Source organism: Chelmon rostratus, chromosome 22 (genome assembly GCF_017976325.1).
Source record: "Chelmon rostratus isolate fCheRos1 chromosome 22, fCheRos1.pri, whole genome shotgun sequence".
Lineage (NCBI taxonomy): Eukaryota > Metazoa > Chordata > Actinopteri > Chaetodontiformes > Chaetodontidae > Chelmon > Chelmon rostratus.
Window position 1 is genome coordinate 3,325,004 of NC_055679.1, and position 18,704 is coordinate 3,343,707.

Here is an 18,704-nt window from a genome sequence, read left to right on the forward strand (position 1 = left end):
CCACTGACCAACACCTCTAAAGCTCACTAATTAATATGTTAGATCTTGTTTATTTAATCTGGACAAAATCAGACCTGAGTGTTAATACGTGCTGGACTATTCATTGGCTGGGTGTAGCAACTTCCTGGAGTCTTATAGTCACTGTGGGGTCGCCAGGCAGCAAGGAGGGATATAAAGTTTTAATTAGTGAGCTTTAAGCTTAATTTATACTTTCTGCATCCTGGCATCCTCAAATGTCATCTATCCATGTCCAGATGCACTTTGTGCACAGCACAAATATATGATAGCACAGGTGAATATGTCAGTGTATGTATGCAGACGCCCAATGTACAATCATGTGCAAGATTGCATTGGACTTCATCCACACCTTCAGGAGCTTCTGATAGAGCCAGGCTAGCAGTTTTCCCCTGTTTCTAGTCTTTATGCTAAGCTAAAACTTACCCGCTGCTAGCTGTAACTCCATATTTACCTCACATGCATGAAAATGGTATTAATCTTCTCATTTAACTCTTGGCAAGAAAGCAATTAAGCACATTTCCCTACATTTTGAACTAGTCCTAAACATATACTTCTGCCATAGAACTTATTTATTAAAGTAAATACTGCAATAGAAAAGTGCTCAGTTACAAATAAAGGTTAATTGTACTTGAAGTCAGTGTACTTTCCAGCACTGGTGGTTTGTGTTCTGCTTGACGCTTCAATTGACTTAAACTAACACTAACTTACCACAGAAATGCAACATATCTCTGTGCATCATCTCTTTGCTGCTGAAAGAGGAACAGCTAGAGGACATGTTTCCAGCTAAATGCACAGCATGGTTCGTTAAGTCAAAGGCAACATTATTTACATGCACATGTCAAGAGTTCAAGTTTGTTTAGCACCGACATACTTCATTACCATGTGTGTCCGTGTCCTTGGGGGAGAATCTGGGAGAGACTGAGCTCCTCTTATCTCTGTCTGTCTTTCTCACCTGCTGTCTGTCTCTCTGGAAACTTGTCAAGTGTGGTTCAAGGTTAAGATACACTTCGCAAATATAAGAATTGAGCCACGGTGGTGACCTCAGTGCGACTCCATGAAAATAGTATTCACAGACAGGCTTGAGATGCGTGTTATCTCCCATTAACATAGCTTTGGGTTGTCAGGCGCAGTGTTTATCAAAGAGCAGCGCTGTCCTCTGCTCACGTTGGCCCGAGTCTCAGATAAGTGTGTGAGAAAAGAGGGAGACAAGTTGTTATTGAGTGGTGGGGAAAACAAAGCTCTTCAAGAAAAATGTGACATCTCGTGTTCGGGATTGTTTTCAAGCAGGGAGTGATAAGCACTTTAGGTCAAATGTCACAGCGCAGGAAGTGTTGAAATTCTCTCAGGGCTCTTACAGTGCTGACAGCCAAGGACGGCCACACGGATGTGGGCCATCAGGCCTTCCTCACATCCCACTGAAACACTATCTGTCCATTCAAAGTGACACCGCAGCATCACGCCAAGGTTTTCTCCAGCCTTACTTAGCATAACTCAAGTGTTTTGCAGCCAAAAGTTCAACATATTTCTGCTAATCTGTGATATTTTCCTCAGTGAGGATGCTCTGCTTGCTACTTAAGGCTGCAACCAGGATGAGGATTGTCGAAGGGGATAGTATCTGACATAAAATACATGAGTATTTGAGTTGGACTTGGATTAATGCTGCCCAAGCACTTTGGTGAAATCTATCTCACAAACGTTTTATTTTTCTTTATGCTGTAAAAAGGATGGTCCATTAACTAAAGTGGTTTGGCACTGTGGCTGTGTGTTTGTACATTTATAAAACTTAGTCCTGAATACTCCAATTAATGGCTGAATTTTAATTTTGTCTTAAAACTATGAGTACAGACTACTAATTCCCAAGCAAAACCTAAGTGGAGCTACATGATCCACATTAGAGCTGGATCTTTCATCAAAGTCCTGGCAAGAACACAAGCAGAATATATTACAGCTGAACTTTTACAGACTTAAAAAACAAATGCACTCATATAAATGAGTGTAAGATTGGGCTAAACAAGCCTTGTGGGTTGACAGAATTTTGAAGTTAGTGATATTAATTTTATTTATTACTTTAGTACTAAAATTGACTTAAAATGCACCAGAGTTAACTCATGAGATTGCTGAATGCCTGACTTTTGCAAGCAATCTTCTTTACGATGTAATAAATTATTTTTTGTTATCTATATTATCTTCTCTGATGAGAGAATGCTGTTTTGGAGCAATTCTGCCCCCTTTTCTAAGCGAACCAGGCTGCACTGGACTCTTTGTGGATCCTCATTAGTTCGGGGCCCCTGGAATCATCACAACCTTTCACCCCTCCAGCGACGGCACTGCTGGGTTTATTCTAGGTTTTGGTCAGACTTTTGGCCCCTGAGCTGGTTTGGCTCCTCACATGGGACATTCCTGCCTCGCAGCCCCTCCCTGGAAGTCCCTCAGTGCGCAGACTCGCGGCTCTCCGCTGTCAGGGCAAGGCAGACTGACAGTATGGCGGCGGGGTGCAGCTGGAAGGATGCTACTGTCGCCCGTGATGTGTCTATCGCCGGTAGGACGTAAATGGACTATTGACGTCAAAAAGAGAAGAGGATTTAGCAAGATAGGCCTGTCGCCGTGAGCTCCAAAGATGGCCAGGCTCGCCGACTACTTTTTAGTGGTCGGTTACGACCTCGACAAGCGAGGTGGGTGTTTGTGCTAGCCTGTCTTGCTAGCTTGAACGGCGTAGTATTAGCTGTGGGTAAACAGGAGGCGGGGAGGGAGGCGGGGACAGGCCGGGCCGGCGCTCGTCACCGGCCGAAGCTAGGTGCTGTCAGCAGGCAGTTAGCCGGCAACTTTGGGCCGGGGATGCGCAGGCCTCACGGGATTAGTGTACTTAAATGCTAGCCTGTCAGCTGGTGTCTCGCATTTCTGACGGGGGAACACACTGAATGCACAGCTCCATTGCAATGCTCAACTTCCAGACATGTTTTAGCTTTAGCAAAACAAACAGTCTTACTCTGTGTACAGCAAACTTGGGCTAACTTTATTTGCTAAGAGCTAATGTTAGCCGGGCTAGCTCTGAGGGGGGGCTGACTGTTTGGTCGGCTGTGACCTAAGACGGATTTGTTCAACCGCTTCACACTTTTAGTTGCATCCCCCCCAGTTGTCTCCCATTTACAGATATAACAAAGTGCAACTGTCGCCATTCAAATGTGGCATTTTAAAGCCGAACTTCACGCAGAGTCTGCTGGAAAGCGAGTTGTCAGTGTTGAGGCTGCAGGGTCCAGAGCAGTTGGGACAGTCAGACCACGAAAATCCTGCTGATTTCCGCTTGGACTTTATTTTAAGCGTTATTTTAACTAGAAATCGATGCTTCTGCTGTGCGGAGTTGCTGATTGTTTTCTTTGTCTGTGTTTTGTGTGGATTAACCCAGATGGCTTTGCCCCTCCCTGAGCCCCCTCGGACCGGAGCTCTGTTCCCTTGTGTTGTTGGGACGGGGTTTGGACCGTTATCTGAGCCCCCCTCCCTTCAGCCTGAGCCTTGGCCTAGATCTGTGTAGTATAATGGCCCGTTTAATCATGAAATATTCAACCCGCCTATCCGATGGAAGCATGCAGCGTGTTTCGTGGTAGAGTCTTTTATTTAGAGTGGATTTTTGCCCATGATTTATTCAGAAGAGGCAAATCGTAACATCGCAAGCCCTCTGTGGGTAAAGCAGGCAGAGCACTGGCTTTCATTGCTGGAGCAACCCGCATCACTTTTCTGATTGCATGAACGCACTTATTGCATCTTGCATTTTTATTTTCAGAGGGGGTTGAATACAGGATGTTATAACGTGGACACTGCAAACGTTGCAGAAACACTCCTTCCTGTCTCAATGCAATGCAGAGCGGAGCAAGCCTGTAAAAAGCATCTGGGAACCAGACATTAAAGCCACAGTGGCTTTAATGGATCAAGGCTCCCATGCCTCGTAAAGCCAAACACTTAAGGGTGATGATGATTGTCGGCGTTGCACCACTGCTGCTGCCTCACTGTTTACACCAACTTTACTCAATACTGAAGTTTCTAGGTGGAGACATATTGTTGTGCTAAACATCTCCGGGAGATGCAGTGAGGTTATCCACATCATCGCCATATGACAGCCATCACTAACTCCCTTCCTGCACTTAGAGTAATACGCTGCTGCACAGTCTTTGCTTTTAATAGTCATATTCTGGTTTTGTCTGATTCATCAAACATCATTGCAAAGCTCCAAAAAGAGATGGAGAGTGAATTAATTACTAAATATGTGGATGTTCCCCTTAAAAGCATGCTCCCCAATCAATAATCAATGTCTGCTATAGTGTCAGAATTAGTCCTCAGGGGGTGGGGTTGGAGTTAAAGTCTGCCCCAGAGCCCCAGATTTCCAAATGTTTGTGCGTGTGATAATTTTTGATTGTATTTGGATTTTTCCAGCGCTGGTGCTGCTCTCACTAAGTGACTGTAAAGAAAGCACTTGGCTGTGAATCAAGAATGAGCGGTCCTCGTTCATAAGAATACCAGGAATTCTGAAACACAGCAGAGTTTCCGCTCGTGTCTAAATATTTCATGCATCCTGTCTACGTGTGTGTGTATGTATGTTTTCGTGTGAGTGGTTGCTGGTTGTCACTCAGTGGAATGTTTTGCAAGCGTGGGTACTGACAGGTTTTCATGGCTGACATCATCGCTGCTCATCTGCCTCTCAGAGAGCCGTCACCAACAGAAACGTCGTGGGTGTTTACAAACAGAATATCCTGCCGACAGAACTGCTTTTTTGCTGCTTTTTTTCTATGATTTTAGATGAAGCTCTTGTTCCTGGTTCGTTTTTAGATACCCAGTGACAGCCTGGCTTGTCTAGCAGACACTAACCTGGGGCAGAGCCTTGAGTCTTCCATTCACCCTCTCAGTTTGTCTCTAAAGTGTCAGGTTGCTCACATTGTGCTCAACCTAGATGCTAAGTTATACTATCAGAGGATCTTACTTAGAGCCAAGATGGCTGCTTGTGGGCTGGAAGGAGACCATAGTTGCTGGGGTGTGGTCCTCCTAGCAAGGGTCTCTTGAGAAACTCCACAGCATGTCACTGTGTTTTGACAGCGGTTCCTCCACTGAGTCGAGGACCCAGTGGCTAAATGGATAGGCAGTCCGAAGCCCAAACAGGAAGCTGGGGAGAGGACCCAAGGGAGACTTGTGTTTAGAGCGAGAATCCAGATTGTCTCCCTGTGCATGTCTGAAAACCAAGAAAGGGGCGTGCGTTTGTGTGTGCGACCGTGAGGCGGTCTCATTCAAGACTGTGAAGAGACACACATGCATTCACACACAAAACACACACACAGGCGCTAACATACAGGCTCTATTGTAGCTCCATCTGTGTGCCTCTGGCGGAGCAGTTTGAGGGTGTTGGTCACTGCTACGTCGGCCCTAAACAGCATGCAGGATGGTTGTTGTTTTCCAGGCTGGGGTGACGAATCTGGCACATGAATCCTCTACTGACTCCCAGCCCCTTCTACACACACAATTGCTCACACACACATACACACTCCTACAGCTTGTAGTCAAGCTACAATCATTCATAACATTAGAGGCCAGCGAGGACACGGAGGTCCACACATGGCGGACTGAGCATGCACGTGGGCTGTTGTATTTACAGATCTCAGGTTGTCTCTGTTATTGTCATACAGGGTTGTGATTGTAGAATTGTGACATTGCTAACAACGTATAAGATTCAAGGGTGCTATTATACCTTAATAATCAAAATAAGAGCCATCAAGCAGTGTGTTGTAACTCTTGATTGGTGCAGTCCTGTAAAAAAAAAAAGTATTGTTGGGGTATTGATACAGAAGCTCTAAAAATAAAATAAAATAAAAACGTTTCAAATGAGAACCAGTGCTAGCTATGCCAGATTTCAGCTTGTATCTATTTCTGTCCACCTACTAGACATTGTAATAAGTCACTTTTAATGTGAGATGCATTAGAGATGGGCAATATGACAATTTCAACCATCAGGAGACTTTGATGTCATATGTCGATGACAGTGGGGAGATGTCAGGAAAGGCTGGGAATGACATGCATTATGTATGCAACAGCAAACCACATTGTGAGTCATAGTTGGCGCCCTAAACCCCTTGGCAACCAAGGTGTCTTGAGGCAGGATAAATTTGGCAAAGCTATTGAAAAAAATTATTTGATCTAGACTGTTGCTGCAGTATCGAAGGGATTTCCGTTATTGTGACAGAGTTGTGACTATTTCATGTGGTGATCACAGGTGCATTCAGGACTGAGAGTGTGACTGCAGCTGAAGATCTTCATGAGGCTACATAAAGCTCAGAGGGGAAATAGAAACCTCTCAGATTGAAAGCAAGATGAAGCGAGTGAGTGAGTGGAGGAGAGAGGAGTGTGTGTGATGCTGCCAGCAGTGCCTGCCTGTGGGCAGCCACTTCCTCCTGCGTCGCAGAACAGGGCTGCAGCCTTTCAGGCCCTCCAGAAATAGCCCTCACAATCTGCCTTTCATAGGGGGACAGAGTGACGCTGGGTCGTGGCTGTGGTGCACTGACGCTTGTGTGTCTGTGTGTTGGCGTGAGCTGCTCCCCTCAGCCATTCAGATGGCTGCCTGAGTGTTTGTGGCTGTCTCTGTGTGTTTGCTGCGTTACCAAGGCAACGTTGACCCCCCTGTGGGCTTCAGTTTATGGTGAGCGCCCATCACATATTGACCAATTCATCTGCAGTCATTTGGGCTGTGCAATATCATATTGTTCACGACAATACTGGTATAATTTTTAGTATAATAATAAAAAAACTAAAAACATGTCATGATGAGGGCATTATTTCGACTTGTGGACGCAATGATGTCATACTGTTTGCACAGCAACACCAAGTATGGCTGAAAGCGAAAGTAACATTGCTACCAGCTCCACGGTGGAGGACTTTACAAAAAAAGGGAGCAACTGTGGTACTGTGAGGCTTAGTCTCCACCTCAAGCAGAAGCACCTGCTTACGTATGAGGGGAGCCAAAAAGGAGAGCTCAACAGCTATTGTGAGTTCATAACCAAAAACATTTTGCAGTATTTTGTAGAAATCTCTTTATTGCAGATAATGTTGATATTATTTTAGGACCATATAGCCCACCCTTATTAGTCATGGTGCTGTTATTTTTGGTGTGAAGGTAGCAATGGCATATTTTCAAGCTGATATGAAGTGGCTTTAAATTTGAGTACATCTGCACCAAAACCGAGTTTTCTGCATAATTGATTTTTTATTTCGTCTTTTCAAACCAGCATTTGGACCACCGCAGGACACCAAACCTCTCCACTGACACAAGTTGAAGGAGTAATTTTATGTTTTTTGTTGCAAATCATAAAGACAGGTAGAAACAAAACAACAGAATTTTGCAATTAAAAGAACAGGAAACATATTTGCAGCCTTTACAGACAGCTGGTGCTGTCATGGTGCTGTGGCCAGGGAGAAATTCATCATATCACTGTAGTGATGTTGCCCTAGTCCTTCTGTGTGTGTGTGTGAGTGGGTTTGTGTGTGCACGCGTGCGTGTGTGCACACGCACAGTCTGTCTGCTGTGCTGAATACTTGTTATTCATGAGGAAGACGGTGGCCCCAGGGCCCCAACGCTGCCCTCATTCCCTCATTCCTACGACACGGATACAGAGGAGAATGTGTGTGTGTTAGTGTGTGTGTGCTGAGGCTAGGGATGCAGATACATTCACATACATTACACATTCACAGCCTGCAGACCGCTTCTCTCGGCAGACGTTTATTCTTTTGTCATATACTGTATAATACGTGTGTGTGTGTGTGTGTCTCCAAGTGCTTGGTCTTATGCCCTAGCTTTGCCCTAGAAGGTTAATTTATTTATCATTTTACAAGACAGTGTTGTGTAGCAAAATGCTAGTAGAAGTCCCCTTTATGTTCCTCACAAACCAAAAATGAGATAAATGCCTGAATAAATAATTATAATTAGTAATAGTAATAGTAGTTTTTTGGAGTTGGGAGTTTTTTTTTTACTCTGTTCTTAAGTTGGTCTTCAACAATCATCCTCATTAATACACACAATTTTCACTATTTATAGCCACAGAGTACATGGATCCACTGAAATTTAGAGACATGTTGAACACACTGACTATAGGCATTTTAAACACTGAAAACACTCATGTATCGCTCGGTGAAGGTGTAGACACCTATCTTCATGTAAATACTGTCATAGTTGTTTTGTAAGTGTGTGTGTGTGTGTGTGTGTGAGAGAGAGAGGTGGTGTTAGGGATGCCCTCCTCCTTGTTGCTTTGATGGTTTCCCTGGAATTCAGAGAATGTCTCTGTCCCCTCTCAGGACAAAGGCTGAGTCAGTGTTGCTCACAGTCTGCCTGTTGGTGCTCAAGGGAGCAATCATTCAAATCCCTGAGGGGTGATTCCAGCGTGTCCCGAGCAGTTTCGATTTGAAGATAGGGGGTTGTTAGGATTAGTGGAGGTGGTCGTGTGAGCCGGCGGTGGTAGCTACGTCACTGCTACACCCTGTTTGTGTCATGCTGTCACATGTATGCATGTGACAAACACTTGCACTCGGAATATTTTTGATCTTTTTCTTTTAAATAGAGATAATATTGTTAGATGTGTTTTAATATAAATTCCATCAACGTTCCAGATCAGTTTATGGTCTCAATCGCTAGTTTCAACTCTTCATAAACACAGCATGATGTTATTTTTCTAAATTATAGAGTAAAATAGATGATAAAGCAGGATATGCTTTCCAGCGTGGCAACCTTCTGATGCGTGTCCTTGGCTCCTCAGTCAGAGCCAATCAGGATAGAGGCGTATCATTGCGTATCCTCCCTAGCTTCACAGTCTCGTGCAAACATGGCCATTTGTAGCTCCATAAAACCAAGATGGCGACCACCATAATGCCAAACTCGAGGCTTCAAAACAGTAGTCCACAAACCAATGGGTGACATCATGGTGGCTAGTTTTTGTTCCACTAGCTTCTGTAATGCAGTCTGATTCAGCGTTTCTTGGATCAGTCTTTCTGAAAGAATGTAAAAAGTATGATCCCAGGGCTCCCTTTCCATATTCTAAGGCAGTTCAGCATCCATTAAGCATCCAGCCATTCAGCAGTTGCTATAAGAAATTGAAATCTTTGTGATTTTGTGCGAGCACAGAAAAAAGTAGAAATGCAGCAGCTCAGATACTTATGTCATTGTAACCTGGTCTCATCCATTTTCACATAACCGTCGAGAAAAGGTCAGTTGCAGGCTGTATTTTTAGTTATTAGCATAGTTACAAGCTTCAGGGGGATTTTGAATGAGGTTTCTGTGCGCGAGGAACAGAAGTTAAGCTTCTATTGAAGCTGTTTTCTATTTCTCTTATTTTTGGGATTTATTTTCCAGTAATCTTCCTCACGGTGGCTAAATATATGCATCAGAAACACTGGGTGAGTGATTGGTGGGAGAAGATTAAGGCTCATCTTTATTAAGTTGGCCCCCAGGTCGAATCTGTTTTACAAAAAAAAAAAAGGAAATCTGCCTCCCAGACACCCAGTGTGCTCGCTCTAATCTTGTGTGTAGCCTGTGATTGGTTTGAATATGCAGATCAAAGGTTGGTTATTAGTCCAGTCCTGGTTTGATGTCTTTATGACTGGACTGTATTTATGGCATGATTTGCTGCTATTCCCTCCCCCCACCAAGAGGTCTGTGTTGTTTAAAGGTTATACAGATTATTGTTGAAGCCCAAGCCTTAAGATTTATTGTATACTCCTGATTGTCAACTGCTAAGACAGGGTGATATGTCCTATATGTTACATCATGTTGGTGATAGGCCACCTTTTATGTGATTAACTTGCAGCCTTTGTTGTATATCCACCATACGAGTTTAATGTTGTCACAGCACCGCTGTAGCCCCTTTCAGACATGCACTCGGTGACCTAAATGTGAGCACTTTTACATGTTGGTCTTATGTCTTGAAAGGTGCCTGAGTCAGTTTTGCACTATGTAAATGTCAAGACTGCAACCGTTCTGCAAATCTTTCAGCACAGCACAGGTCTGAACTGAATGCTGTCATTGCTAACATAAAGGCTGCATCAGCATCGAGGTTAAATATGCACAGAGAGGTTAAATACATATCTGTTTCTGCCTTATTGTCAGCAATGTAGTTCATGTTAGAGCTAAATAAAACCACCAAACACTATGAATGAGGCTGCTAAGATCACATGTCAGATTTGTCTTATGTCACATCCATTTTTAAAAATGATTTTAAGACATTAAACAGTTTAAATGGAGCCAATGTTTCCAGTATATTGCCTGCGACCACAGGTAGCACACCTTTACGAGTTAATTATGTGTCACATTTTGCTCAGTTAGTGTTGAGGGGAAATGTTAAAGCATTTAAAGGTCAGAAAAAGTCAGTCAGCTACCGATTCAGCCCAAACCTAGCTGTGTGCCTCCATTGCTTTACATACTCTTGGTCTGGTTCCTGTTTGGTTATGAGACACGCACACGTCTGTTTCTTGACTATTGGTTGCCCAAGTAACAAGATGCAATTTCCGGGCCATGTGCGTGGGTGATGAATGCTGTGGCAGGAGAAAAGGTCTTGGCCTTAATTTCTTAACTGAACACAATATGGCTATACTAGAATATAGTAGAAGTGATAAAGGAGGAAAGGAGAGTGTTTGGTTAAAGTGATTAAAGGATGTAATGTGTTGCTGAGCAAAGGTCTGGGTGCCAGAAGATGAGTTGTGATTGAGTGCAGCAGCCCACGTCCCATCATGTTTCCTGTTGCAGTATTCTGGGGCAGTACACGGAAGTCTTGTTTGCATCTTGTTGAGCTGCTTGCATTAAGACTGTGTTTCCTGTATTTCATCGTGTCTTTGGTGAATTACCAAACTGAATTACTGTCAGGGTGTGCTCACGGATGCCGGGTGTATGTTACAACTACAGAGTGATGTCTTCTAGACATCTTAAAGCTGTTTGTGAACCGTGAAGTCCTTCACCATGCTGTGGCACCCTCCTCATCACCTTGTCCTCTCAAAGCTCCTTTTGAACCACCTCATCTGTGACAGCACCATGTCAGCATGCGGGTCATGTGCCTTCCTCATCATGTGATTGTCATGCACTGATGAGTCCTCGATGCTGCCCCTGATTTACGCCGCTCTCCTGCTGTCACTCTTGGACGTCACACCAGCCTCATTGTTGCATTTTGGCGACTGGACACTCTTTGCACACTGGCAAACACGCGCACCTCACATAAGATGACTCGCAGTCTTTTCTTGACTTCCTCTTGACCTTATGACTGACTTCTTAGATGTGTCTCTCGGCAATGCTTACTTCAGAAAAAGCTTGATTTTGATCACTTTCCATTGCTGTCCACAGAAATACACTTAGTCCTGGCTGAAGTTTTTGCTGCTGACATGTATTGCCATATTCTAGTGCCCCCCAATGACTCATAAATATCTTACTGCTGTTTTATAACATATAGTTTATGCAATGTAAAAGCGATGAATTTACCGCAGTGTTAAATCTGCTCACTATGTTCAGGTTCATAATGCAACAGTGCAATAGTACAAGGCTGCTTGGATTCCCCCTCACACTGACCGTTGACTTTATGAGATGATAATGTTTGATTGCTCTTGCGTCACTCTCTGATAGCTGATCAAATCAGTGCTATCACAATGACTTACCATCATGATCAATGCAGTGAATTTGTGTTCACCAAAATTGAATTTGGTGTCAAAACATTTTGCAGATTTACTTGACCCCATGTACAAATGCAGCTTTATTTGTGATTACATTGAAATTCATTGATTTTGCCGTGAAATTTTGCTATTGGTGGTGACTGGCTCCTTACTTCTTTTGTCCTGTGACCTATAAAGTTCTGTGTTGGCAAGTGCTGCTGCTGCAGACACTGGTTCAGGGACTGTGGTTAAATCTCTATTATTATTGTTTGCCAATTATAATTCAGATTGACTGATGGCATCTTTCAATCTTAATTCAGGTTTTTTATTGTCTGCAATAAAAAAAAAACATCTAACTAATGCCTGACACACTATTAAGGACCAGGATATGAATGACTAAACAAGCCGAGGTCTGTTTGTGTTCAGTGGAAGTTGAATCCTGGATACACTTTAGTCAGAAACACTGCCCAGAGTGACTGGAAAGTAGATGGCCCGTAGTCTGTGAGCGCTGGCAGGTTTCCCCACTCTATTGAGTGTGTTTGGTGGCTCAGACTGAAGCAGAGCGCTCCTGTAGACAGCCACCTGTAGCTGTGGAGGCGAAATGAGAACTGAGAAGAAATAAAGCTTGTGGATTACTCATCAGTCTGTGACATTTTGACTTCAGTTAGCTCTGAAACAACCTACTACCTTAAACTGAAATATGTTCAGTCACTGTAGCTGCTCCGTCCCTCTCCAAGCCCATTTCCTCTCCTGGAAAGCCTCTCTGGTGGAGAGGGGAGGCATTAGTTTTGCAGGAAGGATGTGAGTTTGCTGAAGAGCCTTTGCACAAAGAAAATGTCCCGCATTGTCTCCAGGGCAACGGCGGTTGCCAGATGGAGCTGTTTTTTTTTCACCCTCTTATTTGGTTCCTAAATGGCAGCTTCACTCAGACAGTTGCTTTTATACATGGACCGGTTCATTTATTTATGCAAGATTAGCATCTTTGCCATCATGTGTCACCAAATTCAGATTGCTCTAAATGTCAGGTGTTACTTATTGATGTGCTGATCCTCTCTGTAGGTGTTCTTGAATGTTTCTGTCGACAGTTCTCTTCATCTATTGACTCCACGTGGACGAAATCGTGTTCGCCTGCTCGTCATATGAGCTGCTGCTTCTTCTTCTTCTTGGTTTTTTTTTTGTGGTCTTCATTCAGTGACACAAAACCATCCTGTGTTGCCTCTGACCCAGTGAGGGGCCTCTGTAGCTGCTTTTAATCAGAGAGTGACTCACACGCCTTCATATTACTCCACAAGACTGTCCAGCATGTGTGTGTGTATCAGAGAGTGCCCGTGCATTTGTGTGTGTTTCATAGCAAACTGGGTGGACAGTGGAGAGAGCACTGTCAGGGTGTGGCATATTTAATAGAATGATGTCATAGATTTGCATGTTTTCAACTTCGAATGTTTCTGGAGCTGTTATGTCAACACAGTGCAGATACTGCTGCAGTGAAAAGCAGTGATGGCAGCTTTCTCCTCACATACACTCTCATCCCATTTAATGTGCAGTGTGATTGCTGTAAGATGGTCATGTGACTCAGCTTTAGGGGTTCAACAAATGACACATGGATTTTAATAGTATTATTGTATGTAATCATAATAATTACAGTTTTCTAAAGCACATTTTTGTGGCAGCATTGATTTTTTTTGTGAAAAAAGCTAAGTATGAAAAGTATAGCAGCAGCAACACAATGCACCAGTAAGATATTAGTAATAATAAACTTCCTCTCTCAGAACCTTAATGCTTGAGTGAGCTCGCTCTAGACCAAATTCAATACCTCATTTTGGACATAGTTGCAAACGTGCACACACATTCTGTCCATGCACACAAAGATGCATGGAAGCACACAAGGCCCAGAGCTCTTCTGTCCCGCCTCCTGCAGTCACTGTGGAAACCGCCTGATGTCGTGTCACTGTGGTTTGGAAGCCTGCAAACGAGAAGCTTTGGTCTGGTTCAGCACCAAGAACATGACACACACAGTGAGCTACACGCTCATTTCAACTTGACTTCATCATTCAGTGATTACACGACCGCTCGGTCTCCTTCCATCACTCCGACACTCACACACACACTGACACACACACAACCACTCTGTGTGACCCACATTTCCTTCCCTGCTCATGCCTCTCTCTTTCCCATTTGAAGTTTTTTTCTTATGTAACCTTTATTTGACAAGGTTATCTTAGCAAGTGTACTCTCTTCAAGATCACACTGTGAGCCTTGTCGACGCCTCGGTTGTGTTGATCGGTTGGTTTGTTTTGCTTGATTGTGGCTGGCATGAAGCCGTGGCTGTATCTGTGGTATTGGCCTGCTGAAAGATATAAATAAAATAAATAAAGAAACCTACCATTTTTGGCTAACAATTAATAATACTTACTGATTATAGCAGCCCAAAACACATCTGTAAATAAAGCTCTCATTTGCTTTCAACATATTTTGGTGATATGTGATTTGCCAGCAGTCAGAACCAGGACTTGACAGGTGCTGCATTTAAAAATCTTAATCAGATCACTAAAATGATACCCAGGCTTTACTTTGGTGGACACCAACAAACGGGCTTTTGAAGCTTTACACTTTCTTACCGCTTTGAATGCGTATAATCGACTTCAAGACCATTTTGAAATTGCCAGGCTGAACTATTGTGTGTGAAAGAGAATGATTTCTGTTGGCAAACCAGGAACCATGGAAGTCTGATTTGGCTGTCGCTGGCGTTCAGCGGTGGCTGAAAGGCCTGTCTGCACATTGACAGAGCCTCTTTGGTTGCTCGGCACTGTAGGAACTGAATGCACTGATTGTGACTTGCTGATTGTGTTCAAAGCTGCAGTCTTAATCATTCAGCTCGTCTTTTATGAGATAGATTTGTAAGATATCATCTTTAGTGAATTAAGTTTGACACAAATGACAAAAAAAATATTGGTTTTCGCTGGACTATATTGAAAGACTAAAGACTAAAATCTTGACAGTTTTCTTTGACTAACATAAGACTGAAATGCCAAGATTATTACTCAGCTAAAACTTTAACTACTTTAACTGCTTTAATTTAAAAAAAACAGGACATTTGACACAAGACTAAGACTAAAACACAGTCAACAATATTAACACTATTGTGTTGTTTAACCACATCAACTGGTTGTGCTGCTTGATTATTGCAAAAATCATAATTCTTTTTTATTTTGGTCAATATTTAGAACAGTTATTTATGATGATTACTCTTTGACTTTGGAAACATCATGCATTTATTGAACATTAAAAAAAGGTATTTTTAGCAGTGCATTACCTTGAACATTAGATAGAATTCAACTAAAAAAGAAATAAAAAGAAATAAAGAAATAAATGTAATAATTACAGTGGCATCATGGGTGTGCTTGACGGCCAGTAACACACTGTCAGCTCTGAGCACACTACACACACAGCCGTCACTGTCGTATGATTACGCTCTCATCTCACTGATTTTATACAATATTTTCGGACTGCCAGAGTGCACAAATACCATCCCTGCCTGCTCTCCCAACATGAGTTCGCTGTGTAGGAGTGTGTGTGTGTGCGTGCGCGCGCGCGCGCGCGCACTTGTCTGTGCTCATCTGCGCGCCATGTGATATCTTCCTGTCTCAACAACTGAATTGGTTTTACCGAAAGTGAGTTTGGGCTTTTAGGGAGGGGTGAACGCACACTGCTGTAAAAAAAGAGGTGTGCTGGATGTATAATAGAAGAAAAAATGAGTGTCGTTGTGAAACAGAATGCGGCACAATACTCGTTTTGTCTCAGGTATTGTTGTTCCTGTTTCCATAATCAATGGAAGCCAAAATCGTTTTAGAAAATAAAACACAATTAATTGCCCAGCCCTGCTATTACACTCCTTCCAAGTCATGTGGTGGAAAGATAACATAAACAATGTGTAATATAGTGCAGTAGCCTCATAGCCTAGAGTGTTTTTCTCTTGTCAAATCTGTCTGAGGTGTAAATTCAGCTCGGTAGTGATTTTCAGGACTGTAGTTTGTTGTGTTTGCGGTGCTCTCAGTCACTGTGACTTATAGTCAGTTTTTCCTTGTTAATGCCTTTTTTGTTATACTTTTTGTTGTCATAACTTTAGAGACATTTACCCTTGTTGGAAATGAGGGCATGAGATGATGAGCGTAGTACGCACAGTGTTTGTATGAGCTTTTAGAATGAAGGAGCAGATCTGTGAGAAGTCAACAGGGCTAATTTTTTTTTATTGTTGCAGCAAGACGTGCATAAATGGGCTTTCCAGGAGAAAATAGATGTAAGATGCAATCATGGAAACCCACACACAGAGTTCATGGCCATATCCTGAGTTTGAGATTTGAGGATATACAGTATGCAGTTGGAGAATATCGTCTAAATCGGAAGGAGGATGCAAAGGCGATCTGGCCATTCAGACATTGTGCAGAAAAATGGACCATGGTGTGTAGTTTGCAACAGCATAGTTTTAGAGATGACGATCAAAATGAAAGTGATAGCCCTCCAGTCGCAAACCTGTTGTGTTGTGAAATAGGTCTAGCTGATAGCTGCATGTCACATCCTTGCAAAGGCCACTCCACTCGTCTCACATTTCTCTCATGCCACAGACTGATAGAGCAGGCTGATTGGAAACTGTTATCTTGCATCATCCGCAGCTCTGTTGTACAGTCACGCCTGCAGACTCACTGCTGCCTGAACAGCAGCACTCTCTGCAGAGCTCAAGCTTAATTCACCTAGAACTTACACACACCCAGTGTGGACGTTTGGGAAATCCATACATCTACCCTGCCTGTATGATTGTGGTTAAAAGGAAATTACAATTAGTTTGATGATCAGAGGAATACAGATTCAACATCAGTGGGTGGTCCAAGTGAAATAAAGTGCTTGATTCAAGATAAGATGCTAGTTTTGTGTAAAAATGCCACAGCTTCCAAATGCCAACCTGCGGGAGACTTTGATAGTCTAAACTGAAATCACAATCAGACAGTTTGATATGAAGTCTTGAGGAAATTCAGAAAAATAAAACCATGCCATACAAGTGTATATGAGGTTGAAGACATTGAAGAAGTGCAGAGCCACATTATTATACTACCGACTTTTGCAGCATGCACAGGTACAGTAAGCAGTCTATGCTACATTATGCATACTGTTTTTGTAGTAGTATGCAGTATGAAACTGTTAAATTGGTTTATTTTGCAGCATGCAGTTTCTGGTTTACTACAGATTTTGCTTTTGTTTATGTACTGCATACTACATGCTATGTATTAACCAAATCAGTACGTACTGCTTGTGTAGCAGGCGGTTTCAAATACAGCCTGGCTTTGCAAATTTTTACCTGGCATTGCAGGAAAAATATAGTTAGGCAGTCCACATCCAACCTGTCAGACTCTTATGAAAGCTAATAACCGCCTTGATACAGCACAGAATGCAATAACCGATGAATCACATTTTTCGTTGTCACATTATCATTATGTGAAACAGTATCATTTTCTCATACAGATGTCTGAGTGATTTCCCATCATCGTCCACTTCAGACAGCTAACCTGTGACGTTATTTCCGAGCACAGTATTGAGAAACTAGAAAATTCCCTCTGGGAAATTTTGAAAGGGACACAGGGGGCTAGTGCCGGGGGAACCATCTCTGTCAACATAGACATGATCATCTTTTACTGAGCAATGATTGAGGAGCTGTAATCACATTAAGTCTTGTGTGTGTGTGTGTGTGTGTATGTCTGTAATCAAGTAACCTGTATGTGCGTGCATGTGTGTGTGTGTATGTGTGTGTGTGTGCGTATTGCACAGCACCTTGTCTCTTTCACAGTGATGTTGCAGAATCATATACACACAATTAGTGGTATTTGTTTAAACATTTTCTTCACCATTATTAGCTGTGTTTGCACTCAGTGCTTGTCTGTCAAACTGTCAAGGCATAGGCTACATATAAAATGTAGATGTATATAATGAAATGACAGGAGGCAGCAGTTTTATTGCTTCTGACATTAGAAAGAGTCCTGCAGGCCACCATACCAGCTCAATGCAGCTGTGTTGCCACGGATACTTCCCAGAGTAAGACTTCATTGCTTATACAGGACTTTTATTACTTTTCTCCGTAAAACATAGGACAAAGCTTGCATCCTGAGGTTAGGTGTTTATGCAGTTGTCATCAGGTTTTGGTGTAGACCCCGCTGTGCTTGATAGCACACTGCTCCGCCAACAAACAGCGGATCAGTCCAGTGACACGCAATAGTATTTCTGCAGGAGCTGGAAAAAATTTGATTTAATAACGGGTAGTTTGATCCAAGCAGTCTGAACGGCCAAAGACACATTCCAGCTACAGTAATGAATCCCAAAAAGCAGTCCCGACAGGCCTGTATCCTGGTCGATCTCTTGTGGTAGATCTTGCTTTTTATTCGGTTTGTATGTACCTCAGTTAGAGTTGACAGGTTTTATAAGACCTGTATGAAATATAACATCCCACCTGTAATACTTCCATATCTTTAATGAAGACGTGGGTGTGTATATACTAGAAATCAAAACCAGCATGTTAGAACAGGTGAAGGGACCACACAATGTCTTGGCTTTGATCACTGCTGAATGTGCACGGTTGAGATTCGTTCTCTGCTGCTGAAGCTGCAAACGAGCGTTGTTGTCTGTCTCATTCAGCTACGAGGAAAAACGACTCCAGCCATTCGTACACACACGTACTGTCAAATACAAGAAACACCGAGCTGCTGTGGTGTTTATCCGATCCCGGATCAGTTCATCTGCTGAATGATCTGAATGAGTGATGAAGTAGCGTTAATTAGATCCTGTGAATACAATAAAACGTTTGTTCAGTAATGAAATTCACTGTTCGGGCCCAAACAGTTGAGATGTCACACAAATCCCTGTTCATTTGTAGTTGCAAGTCCTAACAATTATGCAAAACTTGAAAATGCTAATAAATAAGTATGGTGTAAAATAATTGTGCAGTGAGAGTGTAAAGGCAGCATTGGCACTCAGAGAAGAAAGCAGACTTT

General features: G+C 42.8%; 1 protein-coding gene across 3 annotated transcripts in view; it reads left to right on the plus strand.

Moving 5' to 3' along the window:
• The first annotated feature begins 2,507 nt into the window (after nucleotides 1–2,507).
• Nucleotides 2,508–18,704, plus strand: part of sbf1 (SET binding factor 1) — a 58,836-nt gene continuing 42,639 nt past the window's right edge. For all 3 annotated transcript variants that reach the window (XM_041963663.1, XM_041963665.1, XM_041963664.1), the window contains exon 1: nucleotides 2,508–2,690. In XM_041963663.1, coding sequence (XP_041819597.1) covers nucleotides 2,636–2,690 — 55 coding nt within the window. In that variant the 5' untranslated portion in view covers nucleotides 2,508–2,635. The remainder of the gene's footprint in view (nucleotides 2,691–18,704) is intronic.